Source organism: Nomascus leucogenys, chromosome 9, assembly GCF_006542625.1.
Source record: "Nomascus leucogenys isolate Asia chromosome 9, Asia_NLE_v1, whole genome shotgun sequence".
Classification (NCBI taxonomy): Eukaryota; Metazoa; Chordata; class Mammalia; order Primates; family Hylobatidae; genus Nomascus; species Nomascus leucogenys.
Window position 1 is genome coordinate 8,015,511 of NC_044389.1, and position 27,454 is coordinate 8,042,964.

At 37.1% G+C, this 27,454-nt stretch overlaps 1 protein-coding gene across 2 annotated transcripts; it reads left to right on the forward strand.

The window, feature by feature from the left end:
• Positions 1-1,584: 1,584 nt before the first annotated feature.
• Positions 1,585-27,089, forward strand: HSPH1 (heat shock protein family H (Hsp110) member 1). 2 transcript variants are annotated; one of them, XM_030818564.1, is made up of 20 exons: positions 1,585-1,725; positions 1,996-2,063; positions 2,185-2,235; positions 4,835-4,892; positions 8,054-8,194; positions 8,976-9,098; positions 10,772-10,871; positions 11,972-12,105; positions 12,523-12,767; positions 13,528-13,756; positions 15,216-15,322; positions 15,579-15,712; positions 17,905-18,110; positions 19,753-19,884; positions 22,428-22,565; positions 23,408-23,533; positions 24,608-24,715; positions 24,816-24,935; positions 25,148-25,309; positions 26,187-27,089. In XM_030818564.1, the coding sequence occupies exons 1-20, from the start codon at positions 1,585-1,587 to the stop codon at positions 26,391-26,393; spliced, it is 2,730 nt and encodes a 909-aa protein (XP_030674424.1). In that variant the 3' UTR covers positions 26,394-27,089. The 2 variants fall into 2 exon arrangements, with proteins under 2 accessions (XP_030674424.1, XP_030674423.1); XM_030818563.1 differs by having other exon boundaries at positions 1,707-1,725; positions 1,996-2,235.
• Positions 27,090-27,454: the final 365 nt, after the last annotated feature.

Sequence of the window (27,454 nt, forward strand, 5' to 3'; positions counted from 1 at the left end):
AGAATAGCTAGGATTGAAGCCCATGATGTCTGACTCCAGGAGGCCTGGTGCCATTACAAGCTGTACTTCATATAAAACTTCTTAGTAGAGTGCCAAGGATTTGAACCTGACCCAAATCTGGCTCCAAAGACTGAGAACTGTTTATGTCTCCTCTTCGTATAGCAGTTAAAATGTGAGAAGCAGACCAAATAATCTCAAAGGTTCCTTCTGTTCAAAATTGCTATGTCTCCATGGATTTTATTATAAGGTTTTGATATGTAAGAAAAAGTTGGTGGGCGGGGGGTGGGGACAGAAACCAAGTTTTTGGGATGCATAACAAAAATAACTTATAGTTACAGCTAACTATAAGTCCAAATTTCAGAACACAACAACCCCGTGATAACTATTATTGCTCCCATTTTAAAGGTGAGTTAACTGAAGCATGTTAAGTAAGCCACGTAAGTGGCAGGAAAACTAGCAAAAGCACATACAATTTACATGTAACGTAAACCTGGGCCTTTCGCCTTGCCTCTGACTGAACCAACTTGTTTTGATAGACAAGGAGGAATTCCCATACTCTTTATGAGTTAGATTTTTCTAACTTTAGGTTACAAATCCTTATTCAATTACACGCTTATCCAATAACATATCAGAACTGTGCTTATACTTCCACGTGCCTGACATAAGGTAAACTCAGGGACCAGAAGCAAACTTAAAAAGATGCAAAAGGGTATAAAAGACCTGATAGTTATCAACAACACAGTTCCACCTTTTCTTACACTGTCTCTTTACTGAACAAAACTTAACGGGGACATCGCTTTTGAGGGAAAGAAACAAAAGCTGCTTCAGATCAAACAAGAAGCAAAACTTACACACAGTACCAATTTATGGCTAGGAGTGGCAGGGTAGAACAGCGTCGGCTTAAATCAGACCTATTAAAAATAAGCAGAAAGTGATACCGTCGACAGCCTGCCAAATGACGTCACAACTAAAAATCGATTTCTTAAAAAAAAAAAACAAACCTGACATTTTACTCCACAAAAGATCATCCTGCTGCCTGATGAATACAAGAACACTTAACACAACCCCTTTGCTTTTATTATAAGCGGTTTAAACTGGTGTTCCTTCTCCTAAGTCGTAACGCACCAGTTGTCGGGGTAATCCAGACAATAATAGAAGTGAATACAAAACAAACGAACAAAATGACGCTTATTGCCAGGGAACCCGCGCAAAAGCGCCAGACAGAACCCAGCCCAGCCTCTCCCCGGAGTCCCAGAAGACAAAGCCGGGTCCCAGCAAGCACTGCGGCCAGGACTACACATCCCAACATGCAAGGCGCACACCTCTCCCGGCAGGACTACGATTCCCAACATGCTCTCCGGACAGCTGGCCGGCGTCCCCACCATCCTGGTGTCTGGGGTCTCTGCAAAAATGCGGTCTGTCTCCGCCCGCCCAGACTCCCTTTAGAGTTAAGGGTCGGACACCACCTCCCAGTAGTAAATTGTGACTATTCCGAGTTTTGGAGTCATTCTTCGTTGCCTGTTTTATTAGGGCAGCAAAATGCCTCTGGCTAGGGCGGGAGTGGGCGGAGGCAGGCTTGAGCCAATGGCACGGGAGCGGCCCTGTCGCTGCCATGGCAACGGCGGCCGTTCTCGGGGGACCGGCTGCCCATTGGGTAGAATCTTTCCAGAAGGCTCGAGAAGAAGGAAGCGGAAGTGGCACGTGGAGGGGCCGGTGGAGGCGCCGGTGAGTAAATGCCGCAGATTCTGGAAAGTTCTGATCAGTGCGATACATAAGGCTGAGGAACTGGGACCTCCCCTTTTGGGTCGGTAGTTCAGCGCCGGCGCCGGTGTGCGAGCCGCGCCAGAGTGAGGCAGGCAACCCGAGGTGCGGATCGACCCGCGGAGGCTGAGCACCGCTTTCTCCCAGGGTTTCTTGTCAGCCAGCCGCCGCTGTCCCCCGGGGAGTAGGAGGCTCCTGACAGGCCGGCTGTCCGTGTGTCCTTCTGATTGTCAGAGGAGCTGCCAGACCCCGCGGGCCGGAGCAGAACGCGGCCGGGGCAGAAAGCGGCAGCAGGAGAAGCAGGCAGGCGGCCGGAGGACGCAGACGCAGACCCAGACCCGAGGCGGAGGCGGACCGCAAGCCGGCCATGTCGGTGGTGGGGTTGGACGTGGGCTCGCAAAGCTGCTACATCGCGGTGGCCCGGGCCGGGGGCATCGAGACCATCGCCAATGAGTTCAGCGACCGGTGCACCCCGTAAGTGGGAGTCTGCGAAGGTGGATGGGAGGAGGTTCTGGGCCCTTAGTGTGGGGACCCAAGATCGCGGGCTGGCTATACGGATCACCGCGGCAAACGGAGGCGTTTGGGCAGCGGCGCACCCCTCCGTGGAACTAGGGACCAGCGACCTGGCCAGAGGAGGGATGGGGGCTTGCCACCACAAATTGGAGAAGGGATTGTCTCAGGGATTCACAGGGGTGAGAGGAGTCCCAGAGTCGAGACTCTAAGGGTCGTCACTTTGTGCGGGCTTCCTATTGGGGGTTTTCAAAGCCTGTTGGGGGTCGGGCTGCGGCAGAGCCCGCAATTTCGCTCCCTTTTCTTGGCAGGCTGCAGCCTGCGCCTTCCGCGGCCGCCCCCATATCCCCACCCGGCCTCTCTGAGCTGGCTGAGCCGCCCCCAGCTTGTCCTCCTCCCTTCGCGCATATCTTTGCGCACCGCGGAGCCGTGCTGCCGGGCTTTTTCTTCCGCATTGTGAATCTCGAAATGAACTGGAAGCTTCCAGAGCTTGTGTCGCTGCTTGTCCAGTGAGTAGGCGGATTGTTGTTAGCGACCACGGAAGCAGTGTTATGAAAGATTAGCCCACCTCTTTTTACCCAGTCTCTTCGTTGCTAACATTGTTGGCCTTAATGCCCGGGATCATTGTCCAAAGATGTAAACGTCCTTTTTTTTGCTCTTTGCCATTCATGAGAAATTGTAAACTGTATTTTTAAAATTAATTTTGCACAGTTTATTTAAGAGAGAATAAAAATTGCATACTTTTGTGCTAGAACGCCACAAGAGGATGGATGTCGTCACTAAACTATTCTATGGGAGCATAGGGTGGGCAAAGGGCAACATTTTTAAAAAGTTTCGTGAAGGGATGTTTTCGGACGAGAATATATACAAACATATCTGCATGTGCATTGATGAAAACAAATGCTTCCATCTCAAGGAAATTTCTGTACCTATTAATTTTTTTCAAATGTCCCAAGCTCAGGATGAAAAGTGCAAAATGAAAACATTGAACCTAAAGGCAGAATGACTGGGGTAATACAATTATTTGGGTACTGAGAACGTTTATGAAAGTTGAGTGGAAAATCTGAGGCGAAATATTTGGCAATGTTAGTAACGTTAGGAAGACTGTTGTGAGCAACCTGTACGTCTACCCCTGCAGATCTGAGTTTGTGTTTTGGTTAGGGTTTTTTTAATTGGAGTTTATTAAGAAAGAAAACAGTATTTCAGGCTTTCATGCCTAGGTGCAGTTTATACTTTGTTCTGGTTCATCCAATAAAACAAAGAAAAGCTTTTCAGACAAGAGTGGGGAAAAAAAATTGTGTTATACAGTGACTACTGTGTGAAACCAAAGACGACAGGTATGGCCCTAAAAAATGTGAACTGAGGGCAGTATTGGAGTTCCCCTTAATATGTTTGTTAAACTATGACTATGGTTGATTCTATTGTGTCAGCTACTAATTGCTATTTAGTACAATTAATTTGATTCTCCCCCAGGAAAATGAGTAGATCCATTCTGCAAGTGTATAGTTACTCAGAGCTTACAAAGATGCTCTGATTTTGACGATTTCTTGTCTAGCTTCTGCTTGGACACTTCTCTGGCTTTTAGGATGCTATTTTATTTAACACTTGCTCAGATAATGTAGTTCGAGGATGTTTCTATTATAGCAAATTTAAACTTCAGGGTGGTACTTAATGCCCTCAGTATTTTCCCGTTTTGCTCATCTCATTTACCATTACTCCTACCTAAGCAGGTAGGAGTAACTCACCCAAAATTAGATTATATTTGAATTAGTAATCCAGAATTAGATAACTCCTCTAATCCAAAACCTAATTCACTTACCTTCTCCTCAAGACTTTTTGAGCTTGTCTCTGCTCTGTTATTGTGCGGTTCCATTTCCATGGTGGCTGACAAGATTGTCTCACAGTTACAAGTCACTTTCCATCTCTTCAAAACAGATTTGATGTAACTGATTAGTCACTCCTTTCCCTCGACATTTATATTCTGTTTTGCCGTGGTACTTGTTGTGCATCATTTTTTTCTTTCTCCAGCAGAATCTCCCAGATGGGAACCTCTTTGTGCTCTTTAAACTTCAGAGGTGTAACTTGAGTTCATTTGCTTGCGTTTGCATAAAAACTTTTGATTCCTAAGGAAGGTGGTGGTATATCAGAACAAAATTCGGTATGACAGTGACATTTAGATTTGTACAGAGTTGGTGACTGAAAGGTAGAATCACATCCTATTTTTTGTTAGTCGTGTGTAGGGTCAAGTTAATAATACCGTTAACGTATTTAAAACATTTTCAAAGTTAATGTTCGGTTCATAATAACTGGGAACCTGGAGAATTCCTGAGCCATGAGCAGAGGTTTTTGGGGTAGTAGAACTGCCACTTAGGTTGGATCTCAGATCAGCAATTAAGTGGAAGCCCCCTTTGAGTATCTGATGAAAGCTATAGACCTTAAAATTGTGCTATGCTTGTTCCCTATCCCCTAATGGGTAGGACATTTATATTAGAATTTTTCTCTTACCAGTTTAAAATATCAACATTTATGCTTTTTAATATTTTTGAAATATATTTTTTTCTAGGTCAGTCATATCATTTGGATCAAAAAATAGAACAATCGGAGTTGCAGCCAAAAATCAGGTATGTTCTTTAAAAGAATTCGGATCACTTTTTAAGGAGGAGTTTTTAAAAGGAAAATCTCAAGAGACATACAAGAGGGTAAAGTGTGCCTAAGTTTGTGTATTTTTGAGTTTTAAAAATGTAATTCAAGTATTCTTTATGAACCTTCAGATGATGATACTCTTTCCCATCTGTTCCCTTTCTCTTGTTTTATTAAGATCGACTTTAACTTTCTAATCTGCCATCCTTAACTTTTTTTTTTTTTTTTTTTTTTGAGACGGAGTCTCGCTCTGTTGCCCAGGCTAGAGTGCAGTGGCACGATCTCGGCTCACTGCAACTTCCGCCTCCTGGGTTCAAGTGATTCTCCTGCCTCAGCCTCCTGAGTAGTTGGGATTACAGGCGGGTGTCACCACGCCCAGCTAGTTTTTGTATTTTTAGTGGAGATGGGGTTTCACCATGTTGGTCAGACTGATCTGGAACTCCTGAGCTCGTGATCCATCTGCCTCAGCCTCCCAAAGTGCTGGGATTACAGGTGTGAGCCTGCGCCTGGCCTGCCAACCTTAACTTTTGGTAACTTTTTGCTGCCTTTCATTTATCTAATTTTTAGAAATTATAAACAAGACATTTTAAGTTCTTGTGAAGTTTCTCATGCTACTCATTTAAGAGATTCCTTTTATAGAAGGAACTTCTAAGAAGTTATGTGTTTAAAAGCATTTTCAGGTTACTTAGTAATTAAGGTAGGACTGGGAGAAATTTTTGTCCAGACCTGTGCTGTTTAAAAAATATGGTAGCCATGTACCGTATTGAGCATTTGAAATGTGGCTTGTCTGAATCAAAATGTGAAGTATAAAATACACATGAGATTTTTTACTTTTTAATCAAATTGAAAAGTAAAGTATGGTATCTCATCAATTTTTTTCTATTGACTGCTTATTGAAGTGATAGTTCTTAAAATATATTGGCCTAAGTTAATTGAAATTAATCTAATCTCTTAGTAGTTTTTAATGTGGCTGCTAGAAAACTTCATGTAGGTAGCTCTCCTTTATGGCTTACATATAATTCGGTTGAACAGCACTGATCTAGACAGACCCCTTGGAGGTGGAGAGAAAAACAGTAAAAGATATATGAAATGTTCTTTGAGAGGCTCTTTGAAATAGAAAACATTTTTCTAAATACAGAAAATAGTATTGCTAAGAAAGAAAATTTTGGACTAGATTGAGTACTGTATTATATATTATGGAATGTATTTAGTACTGACCTATTAAAAAATCAGGTCAGATTTGAAAACAAAAATCTCTATCTCTTAAAATGCTTATGTTTAATAAGAAATTGGCACTTTATCGAACTTACGAATCTGCTTTCATTAGAAAATGCTTCCATGTTTTCTAATCCTTTGAATATGTAGGTTGGATTTAACTTTATGTCCTTGTTACGTTGGAAGAGAGATATAACAAAAAGGGGTGAAAAAGGAAAGGAGAAATAGGAACACTCAAAATATGTTCAAAAGGATAGTGGGACTTTAGTTCTAACAATCCTTTAAATGTACCCATTGAGGATATTGATAGCCTAGATCTAAAATTCCGTTGTATCTTTGTGGTTACGTGAGAAGAATCTGTTGAGACTCACATTTGGCCAATAGACTACTAGACATACTTCATCTCAGTTTTAGACACATAAAAAATTTTAAGACCTAAACTTGCTTGAATTCTGTATTGTTTGAAAACTAGTACTGCCAAGCTAACTGTATTCTTCCCTTTATTCAAAGAACTAGGTAAGAGAAAAAGTAAATAGTAGACTGTTTTGGTATTTTTAAGCTAATAATTTTAGAAGTCTAAGTTTTCAATCTTAGTTATTTCTTATTTCAAATGAGGTACCCTTGAGTGAAATGTGCTCTGAAGTGGGGCTTTTCAATCTAGAGTTTACCCAAAATATTTGACCAAAACGGTGGATTAAAAAAACACCATCTCATACAACAGTTTAACAAACGTGCACCAGTTGTGTAAGATAGCAGTTCAATGTCTTATTTTTAAAAACCATGGCTCTCAAGTCTTCAAAATATGCACATGCAGTTGAAAACATTAGGTCACTTAGAAACTTTTTGAATTACTCTTCTGTCTTCTACTTTTTGGTGTAGATAACTAGCATTTCATGCTATTGCTAGGAAAGGTAGCGATCCATGTATTTTCTGGCACAGAGTGTTTATCCTGGCCACTTAGCAATTTATTAGACTATAAAAAATAACTTTAATTTTTTTTTTTTTTTTTTGAGAATGAGTTTCACCCTTGTTACCCAAGCTAGAGTGCAGTGGCGCTATTTTGGCTCACTGCAACTTTCGCCTCCCAGGTTCCAGCGATTCTCCTGCCTCAGCCTCTCAATTAGCTGGGATTACAGGCATGTGCTGCCATGCCCAGCTATAAAAATTAACTGTTTTTTTTTTTTTTTTTTTGAGATGGAGTCTCGCTCTGTCACCCAGGCTGGAGGGCAGTGACGCGATCTTGGCTCACTGCAAGCTCTGCTTCCCGGGTTCATGCCATTCTCCTGCCTCAGCCTCCTGAGTACCTGGGACTACAGGCGCCTGCAACCACGCCCGGCTAATTTTTTGTACTTTTAGTAGAGACGGGGTTTCACCGTGTTAGCCAGGATGGTCTCGATCTCCTGACCTTGTGATCCACCCGCCTTGGCCTCCCAGAGTGCTGGGATTACAGACGTGAGCCACCGCGCCTGGCCAAAAATTAACTTTTTTAAACAAAATTATAATTTGACTATAGTGCTACTAGATCTGTTCATTCATTGGGTATAAAACTTCACAATTTTAGCAGGGAAAAAAGGAATGAAACAAAGTGATAAAATTCTAGTGTGTTTGTTCAGAGCTTTAGTGGTAGTTTTCACTGTCTTTGAGTTTATCTTGCAGATTTTGAAATCTTTAAAGTCTGTAGTCACATTATTTTGCCTGTTGTTCCCTCTTGCTGCTTACCTTCTGGCATTTTCTGTAGGAGAAGAGAAAAGTATAAATAAAATCTGTTTATAGATGGGAAATTCAGTGAAATCGATGGGCCTCAGGGCAACTTATGTGCACTCATAGGGTTGGTTTGAGTTGTAAAATGAATAAATAAAATTACTAAAATTACTGGTAGGTGGTGAAATTAAATAAATAAATTAAAATCTCAAACTTCTTTTTGCAGCAAATCACTCATGCAAACAATACGGTGTCTAACTTCAAAAGATTTCATGGTCGAGCGTTCAATGACCCCTTCATTCAAAAGGAGAAGGAAAACTTAAGTTACGATTTGGTTCCATTGAAAAATGGTGGAGTTGGAATAAAGGTAATATAATTGAGCAACCTTAGATTCTTTGATAGGAGACTCCTTCATCCATCTGTAGAGAAAAATACCAACTTATTAATACTTAAAAATACGAACTTATTTGAGTTATTACTTAAATTTCTTAATTACACCAGGTGGTCTTTTTGTTCTTTTTTTATTCAGCTCCTTTTAAAGTATAGTAGATAGATGCTAAATTGTCTTTGAAAATTATTCAAATGGTAGTATATATGCTATAACTTAATTTGTGTTTCTTTAGACTTTTTGGCAATTGTAAAATTGAGGTTTATTTGATGTTGGAAAAAAAATCAACATTGTGGTCATGTATCAAACAAGTCTGTTCTGAGACAACCCAGTTGCAGTTGTTTGGAGAGCAATAGTGTAATAACACCAGGAATCTTTTTTTAAACTTGCAGAGGTATTCCTGTTTTGTGATCAACACACAATAATATTTATCCTAGTGATTGATCTCTTCAGTTAGAGTGGAAATTTACTACCTTCTTTAATGTTTTGACTTAGATTTTGAGTGGGGTATATCTGCCCTAGCTTTCTTCCGCTCCTCTTCATCTTTAGGTAGAAGTTCTTTCTTCCTTTTTCTTTTTTTCTCTTTTCCTTTCTCTCCCCATTCTCTCTTTCCCCTTCCCTTTTTCCTTCTTCCCAAAACAACTACAACAATAAAATAAAGATTTTGTGGAAGGGAATGTGTGCTAATTTTTGGAAGTTAAATATTGGCATGTAGCTTAAAGTACTACGATGTTTAAAACATTTTTTCCTTTCAATATAGGTAATGTACATGGGTGAAGAACATCTATTTAGTGTGGAGCAGATAACAGCCATGTTGTTGACTAAGCTGAAGGAAACTGCTGAAAACAGCCTCAAGAAACCAGTAACAGATTGTGTTATTTCAGTAAGTATAATTCAGCAAGGCAGTGTGTTTTATTTCATTTTGCGTTCTTTGTATTACTTTTAAGTATCAAATGTGGGAAAGCTGTTCTTTTACTAGAGATCATGTTCTACTGGACTGTATTAACATGTGTTCCAGAGCATTACAAAGTAGATTTGAGTGATATTTTTAGCCAGAAGGGGCAAAGGTTCTTGACTGGAAATCAAAATCTCTTGTGAGGCTTTTTGAAAACACAGATTTTGACTGGTTCCATTTGTGAGTATTCTAATACAGTTAGTTGCTGCACTATCAGGCTTGTACATTTAACACAGGAGCTTTTCACAGGTGAAAGAATTCTACCCTCCGTTGAAAAACCAGTGTATTCGGAGTTTTAAAACGTAGCTTACCAGTAGTGACAAAACCTAAATTTTTAACACTAGCAAGCCTGTTACCTTCAGTGGAAAGTTACTAGTTAGACTATCAAAGGGTACTTGAAATGGACAAAAGTCATCTTTTATTTGGACACCAAAAAGTAAATTCTGCTCACCCAGGTGTCTTGGGTCACTTCTTGATAGGTTGTGGGGTATGCTTTTGGACTAAATACAGCATGGTCTTTGCGCTATAGTATGAGCAATGTGGCCAGCTGAGATCAGTCAGCAAGAAGCCCTTATGAATGAAGGAGGCAGAAGGGCTAACATTTCTCCTGTTGTCCTTGCAAGATGGGAAGTGTTTAATCTCTGGCAAAATTAAAGAATTAAGTTATAAGTCAGTGGCTTCTCCCTCCCCACTCTCTCCCTTCCTTTTTTTTTTTTGCCACATTTTTTTTTCCCCTGGTGAGCTGAGAAACTGACGGACGAAGTGTTCTGATTTGAAAGGTGAGCAGAGATCCACCTTTGCTCTTGCTCATGTCTCTCAAGCATCTACAAATATTTTGGACAACTTTGAAAAATGACCATACTAAACTTTCTCTTAGGTACTTTGCACTTAAATGATTCTACGAATGTGGTGTTAGATACTTTTTTTCCTGAATAGTATCCTGAAGTGCTGCACTAGAAGGCAGTCAAAAAAGAATTACAACTAGAATAGCTCAAGTCAGTGCTGTAAGAAACTTCAGCCCTTGAGTTGTTTTTACTCTTAGGAAAATCGACAGGCTTTGCCAAAAAGTGATTTTGTAATCTTAACAGGTCGACTGAATTAAAGAGCACCTCAGTAAATAGCAGAACTGAAAGAGTGGTGGCATATGTTAGAATTAGCTCTTTAAGTTCCTGTAGTTTTTACCTATAGTTTAATTATATTGAACATTAAATGTTGACCTAGCATTATAATTTCCTAATGCCAGTAGAAACTTACGACTAGTTTGGAAGCAGATTTGATCTGCTTTAATTTCAAGTTTTCTCTTAGATTTGTGTAACTTTGAATATGTCTTATGAAACTCCTGATTAATTTTTATTTCAGCTTGAACTTGGTTATAAGAAAGACTATTTTGATCCTGTAATTTTGGGACAGCCTTTTCAAAAGTAGTTACTGTTTCTGATGGTTAAGGAGCTTGCAGAAAACTAAAGCCCTATTTCTGTTTCGTGACTTGGCGAGGCACCTACTTAGCTGGACTATTGTGGATTTATAAGTGGTTTGTGAGGAATTTCTAAGTATATTTTGTGTTCTAGATAATTCAAAATTTTTTGTTTGTTTGTTTGTAGGTCCCCTCCTTCTTTACAGATGCTGAGAGGCGATCTGTATTAGATGCTGCACAGATTGTTGGCCTAAACTGTTTAAGACTTATGAATGACATGACAGCTGGTAAGGAAAAAGCATTTGTGTAGAAGTGAATATACTATCAGAACTAAAGATGTTCTCAGTGCTGTTATTTTCATATAGATACAGAAACACAACCTGTTAAAAAGTCGAGTCAGATTTGAAAACAAAAGTCTACCTCTTAAAATGCTTAATGGTTAATGAGAAATTGGTACTTTATCAAACTTATGAATCTGCTTTCATTAGAATTCTTTGATGTTTTTTAATCCTTTGAAAATGTAGGTTGGATTTAGCTTTGTTTCCTTATGTTGCATTTATAGTTAGGAAGCAAGTTTTCCCACAATCTTAAAATTCTGGGCTTCGAAACTACCTTGGCTTACAAGTAAATGGTTTAGTGTAAAAAAACATTTTTATCTACTGAACTGTAGATAGGTGATCATTTATCAAATATTGCTTTAAGCCTGTACTATTTGAATGTGTTATGTTAGGTATTGTGGATATACAGTGGTGATTACAGCATCTCTTTCTTGAGCTTTTAGTAGTTTATTATGATTACAGATGAACAAAAAATCAGTTTCTATGCTGAAAAGTTTTACTCACATATTTCTGTTAGGTTTTTGGAAAACTGTTAAATATTGGTAAAAATATGTTTTTAGGTATACATGTTTAGAAATACAGTTGTTTAAAGTTCAGAAAAAAAACAAACTTTTTAAGGTTGATCAGCTGTTTACCTCGGATCTAAAAGAAAATTGGTAGGAACTGCAGTTGCTGTAGTTGTATATTAAATTCTTAATTTTTTTGGATAAGCAGTGTCCTAGCAGGTTGTGGTTAAAATGTAAGTATTGCATAATGAGTCTGATACTGTCTGTGATACATGGTTATGTTTCACTGTATTCACGCCATATGTTTTGTCTAACACATCTCCATATATTGAAAAGCGATAGAGCATTGTTCTGAAATCAGAAAGAGAGTAATAATTAATTCCAAGAAAATCAGTGTGAAGTCAGATATAAAAGGAATGTAATGTGTTCACCTTTAATTGTTTCAAGTTAATAGTCAAGCTTCCTGCCTGTGTAATTTTATGTAACAGTGAGATTCCTAAGAAAATGTGAACCAAAGAATTGAAACATACTTATTTTTTGTAGTTGCTTTGAATTACGGAATTTATAAGCAGGATCTCCCAAGCCTGGATGAGAAACCTCGGATAGTGGTTTTTGTTGATATGGGACATTCAGCTTTTCAAGTGTCTGCTTGTGCTTTTAACAAGGGAAAATTGAAGGTAAAGTCATACATTGGTACTCAGTGTCCAAAACACGTTAAGTGTTGTGACTTTAAGCTACTGAGCCTCTTTACTAGGCTTTTTCTTCTTGGTAATGAAGAGTTTTATTTTAGGTAAAGATGTTAACAAGAAACGGTTGCTAAGGTTGAGCTCCATAAAGATGATGTAATTGTCTTAGCATACTCTTAAGTGTTCTTGTTTAGGAAAGAAAAGGCTTTTTACAGTTATTTTCTATGTAGTCATTTAAAAGTCAAAAATATCTTAGAGATTTATTCCTGACTGATTTGGATTTCATGTTATAATTTAAATATAGTCTTGAGTCTCTTAGTCTTTAATTGTTTGAGTAGTAATATTTAAGATTCTAGTTACAAATGTGATTGAAAATAACCAGACTATTTGTTGTTTCAACCAAATTAGGTACTGGGAACAGCTTTTGATCCTTTCTTAGGAGGAAAAAACTTCGATGAAAAGTTAGTGGAACATTTTTGTGCAGAATTTAAAACTAAGTACAAGTTGGATGCAAAATCCAAAATACGAGCACTGCTTCGTCTCTATCAGGAATGTGAAAAACTGAAAAAGCTAATGAGCTCTAACAGCACAGACCTTCCACTGAATATCGAATGCTTTATGAATGATAAAGATGTTTCCGGAAAGATGAACAGGTGTGTCTTGAATTCTACAGATTAAATAGATGGAAATTTTTTTGAAACTATAGCCCAGGTGTCAGTTCTAGTGGGTGTTGTGAGTCTTGGCCTACATTTCAGAATTGTGTGTTACATGCCTGTGGCCGGAGATGCTGTTGTTTATCACCGCTAGCTCTAGGGACACTTATGCGAAGAGGGCTTTTAAAAATACCTTTGCTAAGTACTCTGATGGGTCTAAGTACTACCCTCAAGTCTTCTTGGTATTTTCACTTTTTAGTATTTCTGGGCCAGTAATTGAATACTCGTTTCACAGAGATACTGTGCAGGGACTAGAAATAACCATTGAAAGTAATGAGAATCAGATCAAAACATTTAGAAGGGTTAGGCATGGTGATACATGCCTATGGTCACAACTTTTCAGGAGGCAGAGGTGGGAGGATCCCTTGAGCCCAAGAGTTTGAGGCTCCAGTGAGCTATGATTGTGCCACTGCACTCAGCAAGACTGTCTCGGGGGGAAAATTTTAGAAGGTAAAATGGCAGTCGTAAGCATGTAAAATGATTTGTTTGAGTAATACCAGGTGATTGTCTTCCTCATCTTTCTGCACCTGTTTGGTATATTTATCAAAAACAAAAGAGCTATAAACTACAATACAGCTAAACTTGGCCCATGTGGGATCCAAGGTCTCTGAGGGGGAAAATAATGAAATTCGTTGGGTTGTCAAAAGTAGGACAGGATATTGGTTTTAACTTTTCTAAAAACAAGTTTATATTTGCCAAGGTCACAATTTGAAGAACTCTGTGCTGAACTTCTGCAAAAGATAGAAGTACCCCTTTATTCACTGATGGAACAAACTCATCTCAAAGTAGAAGATGTGAGTGCAGTTGAGATTGTTGGAGGTGCTACACGAATTCCAGCTGTGAAGGAAAGAATCGCCAAATTCTTTGGAAAAGATATTAGCACAACACTCAATGCAGATGAAGCAGTAGCTAGAGGATGTGCATTACAGGTACTTTCTCAACTCTGCTTTTGCTTGGTGTACAGTCCTTAAACAGTTTCCATTGTGTGTCATCATGGTGGGATAATAAACAGAGACCTGTGTCTAGGTAGCAGAAGGACATTTTAAACAAACTTGTAAAGCTGTAGGGAGATAAGGCTACTCAAATCTAAAAGATCCAGTAAATTTCAATTAAAAGAACTACCAAGCTGGTGTTTCTCAAGCTGGAAATCAAAAACAGGCATGATTCTGAGGATATCAAAGAAAACACAGCTGAAACACTAATTAGCTGTGTGGTAGTGGTAGTTGTTACTTACAAAGCACACAGGGAATTAGAATGGTAATCTGATATAATAAGGAATTGGTTTAGGGCAAGTTTTCAGGGTGTTAGGAGTATTAACAAATGGTTTTAGAAAATAGATAACCTTCTCTTATCCCCAGATTGATTTTTAATCTGCTTGTCAGATAAAAAGGCAGCCCAGAAGCATGAAGTTAGTTTGGTGAAAAACACCAAATCTAGAAGTTATTCAGTAAAAAAGAAAATATTAGTTTATATTTAGGATATTATAGTCAAGATCTAAATATAATTTTAAATAAAGTTTCAAGTTAACATATTTGAGTTTTAAGCTAGTAGCAGTTTTTAAAATATAAAACAGGATCCTGTAAACAAAGATGTTTAGACTGACTGCCTTTGTATACTTATACAAGGGAGAATATGTAGATACTAATTATCGATGATAATCCATTATCCATCCTGTTCCATGGGGTTTTTGTTTTTACTTTTTTCTTCCTAATGGAATATGGCTCCTTAATTAACTCTGATTCCTTCAAATGTTGGAAGTTTATATTTTCTTCAGAAGTAGAGCTAATTTTGGCCTCTCTTTTGAAGGATCCTATAGTAAATGATGAATTGACTTTTTTGGTCTATTCAGCTTAATCATCTATTTAGTTATTTTTATATGTCCTGTCTAAATAGGGAATTGTCCACCTATCTGTTGGGTGTTGCCTTTCCCAAATTTGAATTTACCATTGCTTGCTTCATTTACAAAATTACTTGAAAATATGAACGTTATGGCCCTTTTGGGGGTTTCTCAGACATTTGGAAAGCAGTGTAGACAGAACTGTTCATGTATGTATGTATTACAACATATTCAAAAGTGATACACTTTGAAATTGCTATCAGCAAGGCATTTCTAGAAAGACCAGGCTTTTTTCCTAATCCCTTGTGAAACCTGTTATTGATTAATTGTTGTTATCCTAAGATATATTATTTGTCTTTGTACCTAGTAATTGGTATAGTATTTAGATGGTAAAATAAATTCTTTGTTTAGATGAAATATACTGGAAACAATTCTGGAATGTGTTTTTTTTTTTTTTTTGTAAACCCTGTCCATCCATTGGAATTGAGTTTTATATTAAAAGATGACTGGGAAGTGTTCATGTGCTCATGATATTTTTTTTTTTATTTAAGTGTGCAATACTTTCCCCGGCATTTAAAGTTAGAGAATTTTCCGTCACAGATGCAGTTCCTTTTCCAATATCTCTGATCTGGAACCATGATTCAGAAGATACTGAAGGGTATGTAGCAGAAAATAACATTTAGATACTATACTCTAATGTAAAGAAGGAAAATTAACAAATGATTTCTCTAGTAGAGTCAATTTACCTGGAATCTTTCAACAACAAAATCTACCAAAATATTTCTTTCATTTTGGTATTGTAAATGATGAGATAGAATTGATAAAGACTTCAGAAAGTCTCTTTTCTGTTTGTGTAGCACAGTAAGCATATTTAAGTTCTTCATCTGCTGAATGCCTTTTTCTTTTCTCTCTAGTGTTCATGAAGTGTTTAGTCGAAACCATGCTGCTCCTTTCTCCAAAGTTCTCACCTTCCTGAGAAGGGGGCCTTTTGAGCTAGAAGCTTTCTATTCTGATCCCCAAGGAGTTCCATATCCAGAAGCAAAAATAGGTAAGGAGTTCATTGTGTATATTTTACTCTTTTAGTTAAAGACTTAGCTCCTCATTCATTGTACAAACTTTAAAAGTTGTCTTATTCTTAGCAATGTTGAGGGGAACATAATTCTGTGTGAATACATTTTCCGTTGAGAATAATGGTGATGGAGAAATATCTTCATTTTATTGAGGAAGTCAACTGGTCTAGAGATAGAATGACTTGGTAGTTCTGTTACTTGGAGTTCTGCTGTTACTTGAAAGTATGTGTGTGTGTGTGTGTGTGTGTGTGTGTGTATGTATATATATATGAACACTTTAGTATTTTCACTGTTCTGATACAGTCTGTATATAAAGGATTATCCCTGCTTTTAATACTAACCTTTTCTCTAGGTTAAGTGTTATTTGCAGTCTGTTACTTCTAATTTAAAACCTGAGTCAGCGACCATTGTGAATCTACTTCTCAAGTGTACCTTTGTGTTATCTTTTCTAAAGATAAGTTTTTTTTGGTACATATTTTGGGGGGACACTTGACACCATCCATCTACTTTTACCCACAGTAACTCTCTTTCCCAGACCATCGGTGAAATTTGCCAATATTGCTAGGTCTTTTCAGGACACACCCTTGCCTCACACCTTTTCATAAATAAATTGTTTGAAGGAGTCCAACCTGATCAGTTGTGTTTTCTTTCTTACTACTTTAAAGGCTAAAATGTTCTGACCCAGAGTTGTGGTGTATTGTTTTTAAAACAGTTTTCATGAATTTATTGTTAGGAAAAGAAATCATCGCATGTAGACTTGTAAGATTTTGATAAATTGGAATCTGTGCGTGAATTCGTTATTGTGTGGAAGATAAAATCCCAGCTGTTTGGCATGGCATCTAATTTTTCATGTTTGATTGAAATTGAAAACGTCGTACATACTTGAGCCATCTTATATCCCACTTTCCAGAGTAAATGCTGTTTCTTTAGATAGATGGATCTTTTGGCAAATGTTTCCTGAACAACTGATTTGACAATCAAGGTGTATTCCTTCATCTTTCAGTGACATTGTAATTAAATCTGTAGTTCTGTGTGTTTATATAGACAGCACTTTAAATACTAGGCAGTTAAATTCCATTTAGAGCTTCGCACATAATAAGTTCAAAATACTTATTTTTGATTCAGTGGTCTCTGGAGTAACAGTACTTATTTGTGGCTGTAACTTAAACCTAGCACTTGGTTCTGTAGTAAGTGCTCACTGTACTTAATCCTCAGAGGTATAGAAAGGTTAGATAACTTTTGTAACAGGTCACACAGCCAGGATTCAAGCCCGGACAGTCTGGATTAAAGTCTACACTTTTAACCTTTACTAATGTTCTGGAACCCCACTGTATTGTATATAATAATTTCAGGCTTTCATACAGATTTTGGCTCACCTCCCTTATTTAAAACAGCTAAATGTTTTGATTATTTAACCAAAGGTTATAGGATTAAAATTCAGCATGTGCTTGCTATCATCTTCCTTATGCTTGCAAACAGATTTTCATGTCTAGTTTGTGCTCACCCATCTGGAGAAGCAGGGTAGGAGGAGAGAAGGACTGCTTGTTATCAGTATCTTACACTCAGTGTTTGCCTAGTGTTAAATAAAATAGTTATAAGAGTGCCCTTACAAGTTTCTATGGCATGCTAAGATTAATTTCAAGTGTATATATTTTAAGAGGTTATAGTTATAGTATATATTAGAGGACTTCAATTTGGTAAAGACTAGGTAGAAGATTTTACAATAGCAGTTCTCAAGTGTTTTTTTTTTAGCCTTTGTATTTTTCTCATCTGTCTCCTTTACACAGATAGATTTTTATTGATTTATTAAGAGACAGGGTCTCACTTTGTCACCAGGCTGAAGTGCAGTGATGTGATCATAGCTCAATGCCACCTTGAACTCTTGGGCTCAAGGAGTCCTCCCGCCTCAGACTCCTGAGTAGCTGGTACTACAGGCGCATGCCACTGTGCTCGGCTAATTTATTATTCATTTTTTTAATTTGTATTTTTTTTGTAGAGACAGATCTCATTATCTTGCCCAGGCTGGTCTCAAACTCTTGGGCTCAAGTTACCCACCACGGCCTCCTAAAGTGCTGGGATTACAGGCATGAACCACCCTACCTGGCCTCCTCTACAGAGATTTAGACTCAATTCTAAAATTGTGATTTTGTGATTTTTGTTGTTGTTCTAGGCCGCTTTGTAGTTCAGAATGTTTCTGCACAGAAAGATGGAGAAAAATCTAGAGTAAAAGTCAAAGTGCGAGTCAACACCCATGGCATTTTCACCATCTCTACAGCATCTATGGTGGAGAAAATCCCAACTGAGGAGAATGAAATGTCTTCTGAAGCTGACATGGAGTGTCTGAATCAGAGACCACCAGAAAACCCAGACACTGATGTAAGTTTGTGGATAAACCTTTGTGTTTGCATAGAGTTGACTTAGTTCTAAGCTATAGGAGAAGTGGGTAGGGAAGGGTTAAAATGAATGTTTTCCTTCATAAATAATTTTGATCAGAATTTTAGGTAATGATAATAGCACTTGCCAGTTAGTGGTAATATACAGCTTGAAATTTGGTGAATTGTGACTAAATTCTGTGTAACTTAATTTGAAGTAACTAGTATATGACAGAGTAGGTGATGTTTCATTGAGTTGGGAGTTTTTTGGTTTTTTGAAGACATAGACCACACACTGAGAAGTCGAATGTTGACTGACGTTTAAGAAACTTAAAAAACAGACTGCTACAAAAACTGTTTGAAATAGCTACCAAATATTAAAGTTTTTTAAATTGTATGGCAAAATTGGCTTTGATATTTTAGAGCTTGTTTTTATTTTTACATGGTTTTCTGTATTGTGGGAGGAAGGAAGAGAAGTGTCTGTGTAGCGTATAGTAAGAGTTGTTATTCATCATTAGCATGAGTGCTAGTTCTGTGTGGTCAACAGAACAATTTTAGGAAGCTAAAGTATTAGAATAATTACAGTTTATTTCTAGGGAATAACTAGAAATAGCTTAAGAGGGAGGCAGTGTGGTGGTTTAGTTAAGATGTGAGAAGGTGCGTTGTCTAGTGATCACTGTTACCTTTCTAGAACATCTAAGGAACATAAGCATTCTGAACCTTAGTTTTATTCTCATCTAGAAAAATTCTAATTTACAGTAATGGGTTAAATGATGAGTGCCATATACTTTCTCAATCTCTTTAGTACCTTTTGGGTATCAGGAATGCCTTGTTTCTAAATACTTCGGTGTCTATCTTAGAATCTTGAAGCCTTAGAAGAAAAATATGAGAGAGTTCAGTGTGGGCAGAAAGTAGTTAACCTAGAGTGTTTCAGCCCTCTTCCAAAGATGGGTAAAGATCAAGCAAGCACTAATATATTAGGAATTGAGGGCTACTAAAAAAGAAAATCAGGAAACTCTAAGGTTCATTCTTGTTTTTCTTTACCAAATTTTTAATTAGGATTGTTAATATGTAGCATTTATTCTTTACTCTGAGATCTTTTAAGGTATAAATAGCTGGATCACAGAAAGTGGGGACAGAGTGAGTCTTGGGTATCTATAAGCTGAAGTGATGAATCCAGAAATAACTGATAATTGGTCATTTTATGTAATTGTTTAGTAAATTGAAATGGAGATATGTTGAGATCCATGATGGCTGCTGGTAAAATAGGTTTTGGAAGCTTGTTTCTAGGAAAGAGGCCTGCAGTAATCTATTTCCAGTGCCTTAGAGAATTAATATCTGTACAAACTTAGATGAGCTTCATAAGGGAGAGTTCTTGATTCTTGATTGTCATCACATCAATTAAATGCTTAGTTGTGTTATTTAACGATATTAACTGCTGTCATTCAAAGAATTTTTTACAGGTTTAGAATTTCTACAGAAGTTTTCAAGTACTTTGTGTTCATTTTGTTTTTATCCAGTACCTTTTCTCCCCACCTGTTAAGATTTCAGAAATTGAGTGTACTTTCTTTGGTGCCCTTTAACTTTAAAAATTTATACAAGTACACCTGCTTTCTACATCCTTTGTGCCTGGGCTTTCATTTCAGAAAAATGTCCAGCAAGACAACAGTGAAGCTGGAACACAGCCCCAGGTACAAACTGATGCTCAACAAACCTCACAGTCTCCCCCTTCACCTGAACTTACCTCAGAAGAAAACAAAATCCCAGATGCTGACAAAGTGAGTGACTCTTCTAGTTCATTCCATTAGACAATGTTGCAACATGTAATCATTAATGATATCATTAAATTGCAGTTTCAAGAGCAAGCACCAAATGATTTCATTCTGTGTAGGATTTTTTTCTGTTGATTTTCTATGTATTTTTCAACTAAAACCAGTTAGAGGTATTCAAGCTCAATTAAGGGAATTGAATGTCCTGCTTTAAACTTAAAAGCTTCTCTTGATTAACTGCTGCTCGAAGTAACAAGAGACTAATGTATACTGTTCGTTGTCTTTCAAAGAGCAGAGGTATCTTCTAATACCAAAAGCAGAACTTGATATTACCCAGGGCTACATGATTAGTTTTCACTTGAACTAATCAGATGATAAATACATGGGCTATAGGAGTCTAGTAAACTTTGTCCTTTCAAGCCATTGGTCAAATTTAAGTAAATTAATTATGGTGGTCTGGTAATAACCAGATGCATTTCAAGGTAATTATTTTTTTGTCCTGCTTCCACAGTAGGTATTGGAAGCTAACTTAGTGATGTTGTGTCCCTTGGAAAATGACAGCTTGTAATCAGACCTTTAAGATTCATGGTCAGATGGATATTGAAAAATTTCTGTTGTTAACTGTGAATCACCGTATGTTTTGTAGAACTTTATTTTCTGTAAATATTTATGTAAATATTTTCTGTAAATAATTTTGTAAATAATTAGCCTGCTCTTGGTTGGTTGATTTCTCTTACATTCTGAGGGTAGAGTTTTTTACCCTCAGGCAAATTACAGAATCTTTCATTGGGTCAGGATAGGTTTTTATACTATGTAAAAGTTTCCAGTTTTAAATTTTTCTGTCCCTTCATTGATCCTGGGGGTTCCCAATGTGAGCTATGGGTCCTGACTCTGATTTCTGAAAGCTGCTCTCTGTTTTCTACTGTTAAGTTGTGTGATGATGGTGGTTATTTGGAAAAATAGATGCTTAGTTTCAACAGCACACTTGGGATGAGCATGCACATCAGCTCTTGCTGATAGTCTTAGTACCCGTCTAGAACATGACATTGGGTAGGATCTCATGCTGCTTAGTTGTAGGTAGGACCACTAGTCTCAAGCCTTTTGGAGCATGATTACTCACCCCTTTGGAGAGGTTTCCTCATCCATTCCATGTTGAAATGCCATTTTGTGATGCTGGTTTTGTCAGTAGTTGGTTTAATTGGGTACTATCAGGTTGTCTTGTCTTGATTTAACTTCCATACATGTGCTGTTATCCATTTGTTTCCGAACATCTGTTGCTCTCTAGTGTCTTCCTAGGTGTATGTTTGATTGGATTCATTTTTCTTTCCTGTGGCTCATGCCCTCAGAGCATGCATAATGTATTGAAGGGTTGTGTGCACTAGCAGGAAAATGATGTGGGGAGGACTGTAGGCTGACTGCCTAGCTCATCCATAGTGGTACAGCTTATGGCACTTGTTAGGTGATTTCTAAGGAACACTGAGATCAATCTCTGAAACATGGGATCTAATTCCATCTCTTTAATTTTAGGCAAGTCATTGAACTTTCTAGACCCAGTTTCTTCGATAAAGTGCCTAAGATATTTAATCCATTATAACTCCTCAAAATTATCTGTGGCTATGATTATTGTGCCTCATGGTCTAATCTCTTCCCATTTTACCGTCCTACCTACAGGATACATGTTACACACTGTGGTTGTCATCTGATCTGTCATACAACTGAGTCTGCTCAGTTGTGTTCTTTGTCATTTGTATTAGTAGGAACCTGCAGAAATGGAAATGCATAGCAAAGGCTTGGAAAATCGAAGGCCACAGGAGATACTTACTTCTTTAGCCCTGTATTTACATATTTTGAAAAAGCTACATAAATGATTGGCATGTGTCATATCAGTCCATTTGCTACTTTAAGACTCTTACCTCTTTTTACCTTACAAAGTTGCTTATGAGAAATGATACAATTCAAAGGTGGATAGTAATTGTGTGTGTGTGTGTGTGTGTGTGTGTGTGTACGTGTATGGAGTATATATATATATATAAATATATATACTTCAAGTTCAATAAGGAAATTTTAAAAGGCACTCATCAGCGTAGTGCTAGTTGTAATTAAAGCAGGCATACTAGCATTTAGGGCCTTTAATATTACAGGAATTAAGATGATCCTAACGTGTTTTGTATTGGTTGAAGCTTATCCTTAGGTGACAGGTTCTAGAGTCTATAAGATAATTTAGTAATTTTCACTTTTTGACTCATGGGATTTACAAGAATATTTAAAGGGCTTAGAAAGTAAAGACTTGTGAAGAAAAGCTTTAGCAGGAGAGATTGTTCAATATAGAAGAGAAAAACATCCCGGTGAATTCCTGAAGGAAGGTATGGCATATTTATAGCAGCCCTGATTTAAAATAGTGGGAATTAGGTGATCCTGTAGACCCTTCCAACTTTATGATTTTTAGAGATTTTATTTTTGCCCAAGTCATCAGTAAGTATGAGGAGATTGTTTTGTGTTTTTCCAAGTGGGTTGTTTAAAAATTTTTCCTTTTTTTTATTCCCCTTCCCAAGGCAAATGAAAAAAAAGTTGACCAGCCTCCAGAAGCTAAAAAGCCCAAAATAAAGGTGGTGAATGTTGAGCTGCCTATTGAAGCCAACTTGGTCTGGCAGTTAGGGAAAGACCTTCTTAATATGTATATTGAGACAGAGGTAAGTACTTCAATTAAATATTTTTATTTTGAAATATGTTTAGTTTCTTGATCCTGATACCTATATTTCTAGTAGATAAATGGCCATAATTCTTTCTCATCCCAAGTTTTATATAGTTTTAGGGATAGGATGAAGCCAAAACTAATGAATTTTGCAGTTTAATTTTTTTAACAAGTTTTGTTGATTTTTTCTTTTTTGGTATTCATATTAGAGCTATGTCATAGATCATTCTGCTTGATATAACATGATTGGCTGAGTTCTTGTGAAAAAATTGGATGGCAGTAAATCATAACAGAGCACAGTACAGTTGGAATTTCACAGCACACTAAATATTTCTATTAAAATACATTGTGTTTTTTTAGTAGTCTGAAATTCTAGAATAATATGTGAAATAATTGAGATTTGATTTTTCCATACTGAGGTGGGAACATTGTATTTAGGAATTTAACAATAAACTGTAGTCCATATATTTATCTTTGATATAAAAATGTGGCAGAGTGGTGTGACTGTTATACATTGGCCACTATTAATCTGAATATGGATAACCATTTATATACAAGAAAACAAAATTACATTTAAGCAGTAGCTTGATTTTTTTAGCATTAAATATGAAGTCTGTGTAATCTGTTACAATGTTAAAAAAAATCAAACTTCAGCCTGAGTATTTAGAAAATGGAAGTGTCTGTTTGGTTTGTGGGAAGAGTTTGACGAGGTATAAATTGGAACTGTGTTAACACTAAAATTTGTTTTGTATCATTTTTTTAAACCCCAGAGTCTACATATTTAAAATTTAGCTTGACTTAACTAGAAGACTGGAATTAACCTTTCCTGTTTCCTGACAGGGTAAGATGATAATGCAAGATAAATTGGAAAAAGAAAGGAATGATGCTAAAAATGCAGTTGAGGAATATGTGTATGAGTTCAGAGACAAGCTGTGTGGACCATATGAAAAATTTATATGTGAGCAGGTATGTCCTAGAGCTCTGTTTTTGTTCAGATAGTCTCATATAAGGTGTTTAATATCAAAATTGACAGTTGAGGCTTAAGCTTTTACTCAATTATGTAACTTGAACTTTTTAGGAACAGAAAACAAAGTCATGGAGAAAGAGGCTCGTTGGTGATGAGCAGTTTTATTTTGTACTAGCCTACCCCAAAAACTCTTCATTTTTACCATCTAAAAGAGAGAACCTATCAAATATTTATGTAGAGTCTATGGCATTACTGTCATAGGGTCTAGGATAAATAGGAGAAAAATCTTCGCTTTTAAAGACATCAAATGCAGTGATGCTGCTGCCTTGGTAGCTTTCCTGTCATTGTTTCATCTCATAAGATGTGTTCATCCAGTCATTCCAGAGCTTACTAAGCCCCGTTATTCCCCTTATCCCTTTTCTTGACTCCCAGTTAGTATGGCTCTGAGTAAATCCCAGAAGCACAACTGTGAAAGATAGGACTTGGAAAAAAGAAACTGACTAGATAAAAATCTAGGATTTAGTTAAGGGTCATTTAAAGTGAAATTTGGAGTCTGTTTTATTAATAGTTCTAAGGTCTCTGGGCTACCTTGTAATGTACTTCAGTTCTTAGCTCTGTCCTGACATTCTCTGAGTTTCTTATGGTGGGGTCTCTAAAGTCGAGATGACCAAACCAGGTAGGACCTCCCAGGGCTAGAGTAGAAGTCATGTCATACATGAACCGGTTAGGAATGATTTTTTCATGTGTTTAGTGATTGTCAACTTGTATCGTTTCCCCTTCAACATTTGGTAGTTGTGTAAGTCAACAAAAAGTTACTAAGACCCGGTTTGTTTTTTTTGGAGAGCGGGAAGATACTCTTCTAGAAACCACATTTCATTGTACAGATTGGGCTTCTAAAAATATTTTAAGTCAATGAGAGCCATTTTCAAGGTCTCTATGTAACAAGGCAGAGAAGCCAAATCAGAGTGCCTTCCTAGATAAGATTAGCTACCTACTGTGAGAATGCCTCTTTGTTTTGTTGTGAAAAATTCTGAAGTACGAGTGCCACTAATATTGTCATATTTTGTGTTAAGGATCATCAAAATTTTTTGAGACTCCTCACAGAAACTGAAGACTGGCTGTATGAAGAAGGAGAGGACCAAGCCAAACAAGCATATGTTGACAAGTTGGAAGAATTAATGGTAGGTGGTTTTCTCCCCCTAAAAGGTGGTACTTGTGTTTCAAACTATAGACTTTAAAATAAAATTATGATAACTATTAATTTATTACATTTTATTTTAGAAAATTGGCACTCCAGTTAAAGTTCGGTTTCAGGAAGCTGAAGAACGGCCAAAAATGTTTGAGGAACTGGGACAGAGGCTGCAGCACTATGCCAAGATAGCAGCTGACTTCAGAAATAAGGTGAGTCAGTCTTTTTGTACATAGGGAGGAAGTTAACCTAGATTTTAATAAGCTAACACTTAAGCTGGGAATCATCGTGAATAGTCTTAACTTTGAAATTTTGGTATTTGAGGTTAGAGGTAGATTTGAACTTGAGTTTCCTGGAAAGTTGGGTCAAATGAGATATTATTGTTCTATAAATTCTACAGAATGACCATGTTATTTCTGTTCAGGATGAGAAATACAACCATATTGATGAGTCTGAAATGAAAAAAGTTGAGAAGTCTGTTAATGAAGTGATGGAATGGATGAATAATGTCATGAATGCTCAGGCTAAAAAGAGTCTTGATCAGGATCCAGTTGTACGTGCTCAGGAAATTAAAACAAAAATCAAGGTGAGTGTTAGTGTCTCGTGTTTACTGCTGGGTTCACTTACGGACTCAAGTTGCAATCATTTAAACCTTCAACATAGCCATTTTTCCTATAAATCTTTTACCTCATCCTGAGACCAGCTTTTCTTAGTCTATTATTCTGTCACAAAATACAGAAGACCTCGTAAGTTTGTTAAATTTCTACTTCTCCATTTATTCATTCATTTCAACAAGTGTATTTGTTGAGCCCCTGTCATGTGCCAGTCCTTGTTCTCAGGATTAAACAAGTGTGCAAAGTGTAGTCTCTGCCCCTATGGAACTCATCTTGTAATGGGAGGGAGACCAACAGTAAATAAGCCTGTGTCATCTGTCGGAGATGTTAAGTGCTATAGGGAAACAAAGTAAGGAAAAAGGGGTTAGGAAATTCTAGGTCTTGTTGTGTGTGAGGCTGGAAGGAAACTGGGAAAAGTGTTCTTCTGGAGTAATGTTTAAACACAGTGAAGGTCAAGGAAAAGTGACCCTTTTAAGCACTGTCAGTTTCAAGCTATAAACTTGAATTCTAGCTCTTTACTCACTAGATTTCCTGATCTTGAAGTTACTTAACCTCTTTGAACCATTGTCTTCCATGAAATGGGGATTATAATTTCTGTCTTTTAACACTGTTGTGAGGATTGAAGGAATATATGTAAGTACATAGTCCTAACACATCATGGAAGAATATTAATACTCTCTTTTGGTCAGACTGTAAACTGTGGTCTGGGGCAAGTGTAATGAGAAAATGTAATTATTTGATGTATAATTGGAGTTGGTAGAAAAATAGTGGGTCGGGTATGTGGAGAAGCAGCTGAAAATGAACTGGATGGATCTGAGTTAATCTGATAACTAGTTTTTTTTTCTTTAGGAATTGAACAACACATGTGAACCCGTTGTAACACAACCGAAACCAAAAATTGAATCTCCCAAACTGGAAAGAACTCCAAATGGCCCAAATATTGATAAAAAGGAAGAAGATTTAGAAGACAAAAACAATTTTGGTGCTGAACCTCCACATCAGAATGGTGAATGTTACCCTAATGAGAAAAATTCTGTTAATATGGACTTGGACTAGACAACATTAAATTGGCTTATTCCTTCAATTAATAAAATATTTTTGCCATAGTATGTGACTCTACATAACATACTGAAACTATTTATATTTTCTTTTTTAAGGATGTTTAGAAATTTTGTGTATTATATAGAAAAAGAAAAAAAGCTTAAGTCTGTAGTCTTTATGATCCTAAAAGGGAAAATTGCCTTGGTAACTTTCAGATTCCTGTGGAATTGTGAATTCATACTAAGCTTTCTGTGCAGTCTCACCATTTGCATCACTGAGGATGAAACTGACTTTTGTCTTTTGGAGAAAAAAACTGTACTGCTTGTTCAAGAGGGCTGTGATTAAAATCTTTAAGCATTTGTTCCTGCCAAGGTAGTTTTCTTGCATTTTGCTCTCCATTCAGCATGTGTGTGGGTGTGGATGTTTATAAACAAGACTAAGTCTGACTTCATAAGGGCTTTCTAAAACCATTTCTGTCCAAGAGAAAATGACTTTTTGCTTTGATATTAAAAATTCAATGAGTAAAACAAAAGCTAGTCAAATGTGTTAGCAGCATGCAGAACAAAAACTTTAAACTTTATCTCTCACTATACAGTATATTGATTGTCATGTGAAAGTGTGGAATGGAAGAAATGTCGATCCTGTTGTAACTGATTGTGAACACTTTTATGAGCTTTAAAATAAAGTTCATCTTATGGTGTCATTTCTAAACTGTTGATTTTGTTACTAATTTAAAAAATGAGATGGAGAATATGAATTATTCTAGCAGAAATGAAGTTAGTGTCCGGTTTTTCTTTTTTACTGCTTATGTTAACTCTTTTCTAAGTGAAAATGTTTTTCTCCTGATGGAAAAATAGCATATGTTTATTAAAGCATTTTAAAAATACTGTAAAGTGAATAAAACTTAAAATCTTGCCACCCAGAAGAAAACATTGTTAACACTTTGTTATACATCCTTGGAGCCTTTTCCCCCTAATGATGGGGGTATATTTGTGTGAGTGTCTATGTTACAGTGCTGTAGGCTGTTTTTAAAAACTCTATGCCAGGGAAATGAGTAAATACAGTCAGGTGTTGTA

Bases quoted from the DNA above. Each gene is read 5' to 3' on its own strand.
- HSPH1 (XM_030818564.1), top strand. From the start codon at position 1,585: ATGGCACGGGAGCGGCCCTGTCGCTGCCATGGCAACGGCGGCCGTTCT. The intron at 8,195-8,975 runs GTAATATAATTG...CTTTCAATATAG, and splicing joins ATGGTGGAGTTGGAATAAAG to GTAATGTACATGGGTGAAGA. The intron at 19,885-22,427 runs GTGAGTGACTCT...CCCCTTCCCAAG, and splicing joins AAATCCCAGATGCTGACAAA to GCAAATGAAAAAAAAGTTGA.